This window comes from Struthio camelus, chromosome 1 (assembly GCF_040807025.1).
Source record: "Struthio camelus isolate bStrCam1 chromosome 1, bStrCam1.hap1, whole genome shotgun sequence".
NCBI lineage: Eukaryota > Metazoa > Chordata > Aves > Struthioniformes > Struthionidae > Struthio > Struthio camelus.
Genome location: NC_090942.1, coordinates 35,465,585 through 35,475,910, shown reverse-complemented (window position 1 = coordinate 35,475,910; position 10,326 = coordinate 35,465,585). Strand labels below are relative to the sequence as shown.

Sequence of the window (10,326 nt, the reverse complement as noted above, 5' to 3'; positions counted from 1 at the left end):
TTTTAACACTGAAAGAGGCAAGAATTGAGAATTAATGGTCATAAAAGTGCTAAAAAATACTTTATGAAGATTATATGTTAAAGGTCTAAAGGTTTAGACTTATCTTAAATCTATGAAACCTGAGATCATAGAGTAACTCAAGTTATAGAGGACCTCTGGAAGCAATGTGGCCTAACCCCTGCTCAAAGCCAGGCCAATTCTTAAGTTGGAAGAGATTGTTCAGCATTACATCCGGTTTTGTGTTGAATATCTAAGAGGATAGAGATTGCGCAGTTTCTTTGGGCAGCTTGCTCCAATATCCGACCACTCTTGTGAATTATTTTTTTCCCCTGTGATATCTAATCGGATTTTCCCTTGCTGCAACTTCTGCCTGTTGGCCCTTTCACTGTGCTCTCGTTTCGAAACAGAGTTTCACTCTGTCTTCACTAAAACCTCCAATGAGGTAGCTGAAGACAGCAGTAAGAGCTCTACAACTAGTCCTAAGATTCCTTTTTAGAAGTAGAACCAGGAAATCTCCCAATTGCCAGGCTTTAGACATAATTAACAAATATTTATTAGAAATAATTACTTCATTATGCAGCTGTGGAACAAAGCAAACTAAAAATGAGAAAATATCCAGCCTGTAAATTGTTAGAAAAACAAGACTGCCGTGCATTGTGATCACTGGCACAGTAACTACCTACTTTTCCTTCCCTACTATAAAGACCATTTCTTAGTACCACAAGTCAGCATTGTTCTATTTACTTACTCTGATGGATTTTCTACAAGTAGAGAAAACCTGATGGAGCTGTTCATTTGAATTAACCCAAATTTGGAGGGGAAAGTACCAAAAGGCAATGGGTACAGAATGTGACTGTGCGTTATTCCACAAACTTAAGAGAATCTTTGTAAAAGATAATTCATCTCTTTCTCAGGTTGAGATAAAAGGGTACTGCCAGTGAGACTTCTTACAGGAGAATTAATTTTCAGAGTTACACAGTATCTCCTTCAGGAGGAAAAGGGACAGACCCACAGCAAAAGCTTCTCTGGTTTCTCTCCAAAAGCTTAATCTGTCACATTTACCAGATACGTTTCACAAGTCTGGATCACAAATGTTGTCTAAGATAAGAAGACGTAGAGTGCTTGTGTGGAGAACTAAACAATGCAGAACTGATTAAAAAAAAAAAAAAAAACCCTGTACTTTCAATATACATGTTGTTTTTTAAAGACTCACATTTAAAACCTACTTATCATGCGGTACGCAAAAGTACAGAAAGAACGCTGCCCACTGGTATTAGAAGAATTATATGATGCTTACCTGCGACCACATTCTGAGTATTTACCAATATTTTTTAATATTAAGGCAGCTGTTAACCGGATGTGTTTAGTTATTGGTCCCTCTTTTTCATCCTACAAAAAGAAAGGGGGAAAAAAATTAAAAATCCCATAGCAAAAGGCAACAACTGCTATCTAATACTCAAGCCAAGTAATACTTACTGTGAAATCTCTGAAGACAAGGTTTCTTGATCCCCTCCTTAATGCCATGAGGGCAGCGCTCGGATGATTCACAATGGCCTTCTGTGCTCTGGGGGTAGAGGCAGTACCCCCCGCAGGTGGCTGCCTACATTAGTAAGAGAGAATTATTAAATATAAGTTTTGCACCACTTTCTAGTAGATTAACACCTCTTAAAAATTATTTCGACAAGTTTCTGACCGATTCTCTCAGAGAGATAAAGAGCCCTTAGTATTCGGTGCTGATGTATCTTTTGTTTCTCCAGAGAGAAGCCTTGGTGGGAAGCCTTCAGAAGAGTCATGGGATTTATTTCACATGACAAAACACTTCTCTTCAGGAAGTCCTGCTCATTACCCATGACATTTGGGTAACATCTTGTACTAATGACATAGATACTGCTTCTGAAGAGTACCTATTTAAAGGAATGTTTTATCAGTGAAGGTTTAATAGGAACAGTGATAGTCGCTATGCAAATGTCATCTGAGATTTGGCCAGAGAATGTCCTTAAAATACGGCTGTTTAAAACCTGGCTCAGCTCATTGTGACCACTACACATTAGGACAATATAAGACAGACATTAATTTTGGTTAGTGGGAAGTACTTTTAAGTAACATGATTTAAGTTATGATCTAGGGCATAAAACATCTAATTGTTAAATCAGATCAAACATTTGTAAAACCAATTACCTGTTACTGCAGCTTTCAAATTGAGATTAATAAATTAAGCATATAATAAGCATATAATAAATTATTTTAGAGAGCTGCTACAGATAAACATAACAGAAGTAAATCTTTTTTCAGCATTAACACTGCAGTCAAAGCTCTATTTCATGTAAAGCTTCAGAATTTCTCATACAATTAGAGCTTAGACTGTGTAAATATGCAGTCTTTCTTTAAAAGTCTTTTAAGTGTCATAATATCACGTCAAAGGAAAAAACTGTTGTATCAATGATGAAAAATATCACTGAGCTTCAGTATATTAAACGATATTATTATCAAGTCTTTTAATACTCTAGTAGAAACCAGTTAGAACATTTCAGGTAGAAATATACAGTAGTGCTTACTTGCAAAGGTAGCATAGAGATAGCGTAAATGTTCTATTTTTTAAATTTAAAGTTAGTTTGTAATAAAGTTATTCAGGAATCTTTCAGGGTAAGTGGATATTCTAAGCTTAAAACCTGAAGTCTGCATTCAGAAAGACTTCTTCATAATTTGAAATTCTAAGAAGAAATCCTGGTTACAAATAAGCAAAAGGGTCCAAGTTATATATAAGAAAAAATGAACCATCAACAGACAGATGTCCTCCCTAAAATCTTTAATCATAATCACACTGCCATCCTCTCCTGAATAGAAATTAGATTTTGAAAATCTTTAGGAAGGGAAGAGAAGGACAGGGAGTGAGTTAAGAAACTGTTGGGCAACAATATATTTTTTATAGGAGACCGAGGATCACAGTAAGGTAATTATTCATTTTCCACTCTAGTTTTTACAATGTTTTTGTTTTCTTCATATTGAGAAGGACAAAGATTCATCTACGGAGGCTGTTCTGAATGTGCCTCTTAGACAACTAACATAATAAGACTTAGAAAGTTGAAATACTATTGCCTTGATTGAGAAAAGGACAACTGTGACAAATTTGGCAAACATATACTTTAAAAAAAAAAGCTGCCTTCTCCTTATGATTTTGAAAAAAAATAAATAAATAAAGGTTGTTGATAAAAAGTTACTAAGATCTGAACTGGACTGATTTAAGCCTGTACAAGCGTGCTTCTCCAAGAAACTTCTGGAGTTCTTAAATTTATTTAATTATATTATCAATTTAATGTCAAACCATACCATTTGCCTTGTGATAAAAGTTATCCCCTGCCCCACTCCATGCTACCTGAAGGATATCTTTGATAGCTCAAACTACAACCTTCGCTTCAGTGGCAACAAAGGGGGGGGGGGGGGAAGGAAATCAGCTGCATGAATCCAAAATGACTCAAATGCACAAGCGGCAGCCAGTGAAGTTAATTGCTAGCACGACCTGACCTTCCAGAATGCTATATTCAGCTATCTCTGAAAACCAGAAGAGGAAGAGTTAATATCATACAACCTTAAAAGCAGAGAAATACAGACGTATGACATACAACCAACCCTGCAATGCAACTTAACTCTGCCTCCTTGTTCTAGCAAAAGCCATTAGTGCTTGTTTCAAGTAGGTATGGTGTTATGACGGACAGAAATGACGATTAAGAGAACGTGCCTTTGTTTGTTACACTGTGTTCCACAGATTTTACTTCCCCCACTATAACGCACAGTAGCTGCACTCCCTGTGGTGGGTGTAATTTTCCTAAATGGCGGAGGGATTAGACAAAGGAAGTTGGCAGCTATCACTGTCATAAGAAGCTGCATGCCTGGAATTTGATGGCTTACACATGCTTCATCCCAGCAACAGTTCTCTAAGTTGTTGCAGCTCCAAATGAGAGTTGAACCATATGGAATATCAGCAGTGTGCTGACATACCTGACAAGTTTCCAGGGCTAAGCAAGAAGTAAATTAAGGCAACACCTTACAAGCCAGCTTCAAGGTGTGGTAAAGAGTTGACAATGCAGCCAACTTGAGATGGCCTGCTGGAATAAGCTTAGGGTTTCATTTCACAAGTCATTGGTCCTGGAAAGCAAATTATCCCATAAAGCCCTGTCTCCATCACGTAGTTTGATGCTCTCTTCAGCTATGCTAAAATAACTCTGGGACAGGACTGTAAGATGATAGTGCGTTACACGTAATTCAAGTATGCGCTTTACTGTTTGTTGACTTCTTTTTGAGGAAAGAGAGGTGATAGAGATGTGAGGGAAGAGAGTGAAGGAAATGCACAACCAACCTCTAAAAGTATGATTTCATGACACAGCTGAGTAGCATTAACTGCTCATGGGTAGTGACACAGAAAGGTCTCATTTCTCCGAAGCAGCTCTGCAGAGAAGGCCCTGGGAGTCCTGGTGGACAACAAGTGAAGCATGAGGCAGCAATGTGCCCTTGTGGCCAAGAAGGCCAGTGGGATCCTGGGCTGCATGAGGCAGAGTGTTGCCAGCAGGTGGAGGGAGGTGATCCTGCCCCTCTACTCAGCCCTGGGGAGGCCTCAGCTGGAGTACTGTGTCCAGCTCTGGGCTTCCCAGTACAAGAGAGACATGGAGCTCCTGGAGCGAGTCCAGCGGACGGCTACAAAGATGGAGCACTGGACTAGAGCATCTCTGCTATGAAGAAAGGCTGCGAGAGCCAGGCCTGTTCAGTCTGGAGTAGAGAAGACTTGAGAGGGGATCTGATCAATGTCTACAAGTATCTGAAGGGAAGGTGTCGAGAAGATGGGGCCAGTCTCTTCTCCGTGGTGCCCAGCGACAGGACAAGAGGCAACGGGCAGAAACTGAAGCATAGGAAGTTCCACCTAAACCTGAGAAAAAACTTCTTTCCTGTGAGGGTGACAGAGCACTAGAACAGGTTGCCCAGAGAGGTAGTGGAGTCTCCTTCGCTGGAGAGAGTCAAAACCCGTCTGGATGCGATCCTGGGAAATATGCTCTAGAGGACTGTGCTTGAGCAGGGGGGGTTGGACTAGATGATCTCCAGAGGTCCCTTCCAACCTCAACCATTCTGTGATTCTGTGATTATGTCATTCTTCCTTTCCAGTCTCCCTCCTGCACAGGTGTTCACTGACTTCAACATAAGTGCAATCAACTCATTAATCTGGCAAATCCACTTTTTCCTTGATGAGTTTTTGGGTTTTGTTTGTTTGTTTTAATAGAGTTGGTTTACAATACAATCAGATAAAAGCTAAAGCCAATTCTCTGTAAGCATGTATGAGAATGCATAGATGTGAGAAGGAAAAAGATGGCAAGGAGAGCAGAATCTCTTACTTTGAGCAGTAGGAAGCTCTTACTTCAATTCATCTTCTGAAATCATATCCTTAGTATCTTGTAGTATGGCAGTTTCAATATTTAAGTGGGAACTGGGTATGCATAAATTCCTGCTTTCGGAATCTGACCTAATTAGGGAATTCTGCCTCAGAAGAGAGGATGTATGAAATTTTTTTTGTATTATGCCTATGTGTGTCAACCCTAAAGAATCCTGCAAGGACACAAAACCATTGGATATGTTATCTGTGTGATGGAGCATTTTTGAAAGAGCAGTGTTAAGATCGTATCATGGTAGCAGATTTATGTACGACTTACTTCCCACTTATCAAGTGTTTAAGACTACATTACCATCATTCTTCATTCTGTGGTTTTCAGAGGTCTGAATGCTGCTCAGTGTAAGGAAATAAGGCACCACAAGGCAATCGTAAGTCAGCGTTAAAATTTGGGGGGGGGGGGGGGGAGGTCCTTCTATTTTTTAATATAAGTAACTATATTACTTATATGGCGGGGCTTTCACACTCAGTTGTCTTTCTCTGCAGCCGCCAGCTGCTTTGTAGCAATTGAACTAGCCACAGAACAGACTACAAAATCTGCCTGGGATGAGGTAATTGTATCTTTGGCTTGCAACAAAGAGATTCTATTTAGCTACTAACAAAGCCCTAGTCTTGGTACACTTACACAAGTAACTGAGCTCTGAATAACTCCAATGTAACTCCATCATCGTCACAAACCCACAGCAATGGGGTTGCACTGCCCAATTACAAGAATCCCTGGATCAAATCAACCCAAATTTAGATCACAAATCTGGAAGGAACACAGCAAGTTACAAGACAATCCAACTCAGCTGTAGTTTAAGAGCACTAAAACAGTTGCACTGTAAACAGCAAGTAACCTTCAATTTAATTACCAGCATTTTTCTGTTGCAATAGAAGCTATAATATGCTGTCTGGCTGGGAAAAATCAGGAGAACATGTGGAGAACAATGTTTGTCACAGAGTACTGACCAACATACCTTAAAGAACTACCTATCCTTTTTAAAATTGCAACCATATCTCTCACATCACAAAGTAATTCCTCTCTTGCTCATTTTGTGTCACCGTAAATGACGTCAAATTTGACTGTTGCAGACTATGTAGAGATGCACCTGATAAGCCAAGTTATAAATACACAAAGTCCTTTCAATGATTTCTCTTCCCCCCCTCCATTGCTAATGAGACTCAGGTCTCTTACTTATTGGAAGGTTTCTGATTTCCTGCTTGTCCATGTTCATCTTGCTTTAATCCTGCAAGCAAAGCATCTCTGGAACAATGCTTATCCTGGATGGAGAGAGAAAAAAAAAAAAAAGGAAATCAGTGAGAAAGGTGTGTGAAAACTTACCATGAAATTCCTACTATTTTCTGAAATAAAATGTGAAATAAAATCTGCACCTGTAAATGGGTAATGAATGAAAACCTCTGCCGCTGGAAAGGTTCGCATCCCTCCCATAAGCACTGGCCTGGGTAGACATCTTTTCCTCCATGTTCAGTTGCTGCATGATAGAAAACTTGTGATGGTGTTTGAAACCACCTACAAGTAAAAAAGAAGAGGAGGAAAAGAAAAGGTCGTAATTTTTTTTTTCCCCCCTCACAGTTAGTGGTAAAGTACAAATATCACAAATATAAGCCAATACCGGCTAAAATTTCTTTTCTGAAAAGAAATATTCAATGATGAAAAGGCATACAAATTTAAAGGGAAGAACATGTACATATATTACCAGTTAGCTACCAATAAATGTCAGTACGATTTTGCTGAACACTGTTTAAATATTATGGATCTATTTTTTTATTTAAGCTTTACTGAATAAATAATGTATGTTAATTCCAGCAGATAAGTTCTCTTCAACTCAAGCAAAATATAGTACTAAACTGTCAACAGCTAAAAACGTTGGATTTCATATATTTCCTGTGCGTTTTCTCCATATTCTATTTGGTGAAAGCATAGGTATGAGATACCTTACAGTGAATTCACCCTGTTAAGAGTTTTCTTCCATTCTGAAGTGGTAGAAAAATTACAATTCACTATGAATGCCACTCCAGAAAACTGGTAAGTCAGTCTTAAAACTCTATTTTCAAATTGACATGCAGACAACAAAAGATGTGCTATTTTGATTTTTATCAGACGGTAATGGGAATCACCAGATTTTAAAATCTATTAGATGAAAACAGCAGATAACTTTAAAAGACTTTTTAGCCTCAACATACCTTAAAATACATACCAAGTGCTACAAATTACATTCTTCATTTCAACAGAATAAAAACAGCCAAAATAAACAAAACAAGACTCAGCTGCATTGAAGTGAATTGCAAGCTGCTAACCCAGTCTGTCAGTACACTTAAGGCTTGGGCAGAAGAGGTCTAGTAACCTAGCTGCTGCCATTTGAGAAGTCATTATCACAAGCTGTCTTCACACTCTTGTGGGAGACTCCTGCTCTAGCAGTCTGACTGAAGAGGGAACACATGCACCCACCTCACGTCACTCCGGTTCACCTGCCTGTATTTTAGTTTCAATTAACAAGAAAAATGTTTGCATTAAGATGTTTGACTGAACGGTGCCAAGATGCAGATAACCTCCAACTAAAGATTCACGGTAAGCAGCCAAGGAGAAAGCAACATCTTAAACCCATGGCTGTTTATGGACTGGTTCAGGTCAAAACTCCTAGCACATGAATGAACGAATGACTAGAAGGTGCTTTAATCCAGTCACCTCCTTCCATATCCCACCACTCATTTCAATACTGTTCATTATACAAACATACCTGCAATCAATACGTAGGTCTAAGTGAACAGATACTATTACCTGAAACCCACACAGGTGTCAAGGAGTTAACTTCATCCCAAGACAAGTCTCAGTTATAAGCTGAATCCTATTGCAACGTCTTAGTTATAAGCTAAATACTATTGCAATAACTGCCTGTAATATGGCAATTATTTTCCTGATAGGCAATAAACACTGCTTTCTTAAAAAGTATTCATCTTTTCCCTACCAGTCAGCTCTTCCTGAAAGAAAGAGGGAGGAGAAATACCTTCCTCTTGTTCTTCATCCAGTGAGCCCATAGTAGGAAGTGAAAATACAGTGCTTTAGATCTACATTTGCTCAACAGCAAAAGCTGATATTTCAGAGGACGGAAAAAGCTCTCCCCACAATAAAGGGGCAAGTCAGTATGTAAACTTCGGTCTGGCACAGACCTATTCACGAATAATCCCCAATATGGACTGAACAAATTTCATAGCATAAGTGAAGCCCAAAATGGAGTTGGAAGCATTTTATTCGATATGCTTTATTTTAAGAAAAATAAAGCTACTTCAATTATGTTAAGTCATTCATGGTATAATAAATTCACTGCTCTACTTGAAAAATCAGAATCTACAGCATTAGCCTGCAGAACTTTAATAAATTTATTCAGAAAAGAAATATCTCTTTGTTCATAAGACTTAAAGCAGCAATAATAGAAAAAGTCTGAAGTACTGAGAATATGGTCAGTTGAGTTTTGTCTCAGCTCTTTGTCTCGCACTTAATTTCTCCATCGTTCTGTTCAGCTGCTGAACAGAATATTAAAGTAATAGCTGGCTTGTCAGGCAGCGCAGATGCCATAGCATTTCCAATTTACTTTTTTTAAATGCAAAGCAATTCAAGAGCAGACATCTCCCACCTACCTGTGAAACAAAATAGCAGCTTTTAAACCAAGCTGAATACAATTAGGGGCCCCTTGCAGACAGCCCAACTTCAAAGGGAAACACCTATTTTCTGCTACATCCTTAATGCAACAGAGTGCTGTTGCTGACTGACAGCTCTGAGAGTTTTACTTCCACTTCAGATACTAATCTAGAACTCATCTGGGAGAGGCCAACCATTACAAGTATTTGCATAACTGGACCTGATCTGGTTGTGGCCTTCAGACACTACCGTAAAGAACATGTCATATACTACATTACTAACACTGCTGCATTTTATTTAAACACCTTAGTATAAGGTTTGCAAATTAAATTCTGAAAAAAATCCTCTGGCGTTCTGCTGACCGCAGCAGCCCAGTTAGTGAGCAGGAAAAGAACATACTTATAACACTGTACTGACAATCAGAATTGGAGGTCTTCCCTGCCTCCTGCAATACGTTGCGGAAGGAAAACTTATTGCTAATGTTTTGTTAGAATTAAACTAAATATACTCAAAGAAACAGGTGCAAATAACTGTACCAAAATTCACCTCCTGTTACATCCTTCTGGTTAATTAAATGCCAGCAAACACCACAAAAGAAACACTGCACTGTTCTACCTTCTACTATTATGAACCTGCCTGCTTAATAGCTAGAGAAAAAATTGCTAATCAAACATTAATGAAACCAACTATTGGATGTACAGTTCAAAAAGTAGGCTAATGAGCCAGTCACAAGAATCTTCTTTTGTCCTGCAGAAACAATTCAGTAAAAGCAGGTAAGATTATAATTGTTTTCATTATAAATCTCAATAGTAGGAGAGAGGTTTTTATATCTCTTATAAGAAGCAGGATGCCTATAGGAGGGTTTGATACTCCTGTTTCTACTCACGTTGTTGAAGATACATGAATAGAAAAAAAAAAAAAAAAAGATGAGGATGCTGAATTAACACTCTGGTTCTTTCCCCACCACAGAGAATGCTAGAGCAATATTTATCTAAATTGCTTTTAGGCTGTGGGTGGAGGTGCTAAGATACTGAAATACGGGCCCTGCAGCTCGCAACTTCAGTATCAGGAAAACGTATTGGAACGAATAATTTAAGATAGACCTACACTGATAATGTAAGGTAATTGTAATTGTACTGTCTTCTCTTCCCCTTCAAGATTTGTCTGCACATATTCGCATCTTAGTTCACATGTGGACAATATTAGCTTGTTCCATGATTAGCACTCACCTCACTTCTATACAATGCATCCCAAA

The 10,326-nt window shown here is 38.6% G+C and overlaps 1 protein-coding gene across 1 annotated transcript in view; it reads right to left on the bottom strand.

Annotated features, from left to right (window-relative positions):
• Positions 1–10,326, bottom strand: part of ARID2 (AT-rich interaction domain 2) — a 109,275-nt gene that overhangs the window by 2,769 nt on the left and 96,180 nt on the right. Inside the window, exons 17-20 of the mRNA XM_068933922.1 lie at positions 6,806–6,944; positions 6,609–6,694; positions 1,477–1,600; positions 1,298–1,389 (exon numbers count right to left, since the gene is read on the bottom strand). Of these exons, the coding sequence (XP_068790023.1) occupies positions 1,298–1,389; positions 1,477–1,600; positions 6,609–6,694; positions 6,806–6,944 (441 nt within the window). The remainder of the gene's footprint in view (positions 1–1,297; positions 1,390–1,476; positions 1,601–6,608; positions 6,695–6,805; positions 6,945–10,326) is intronic.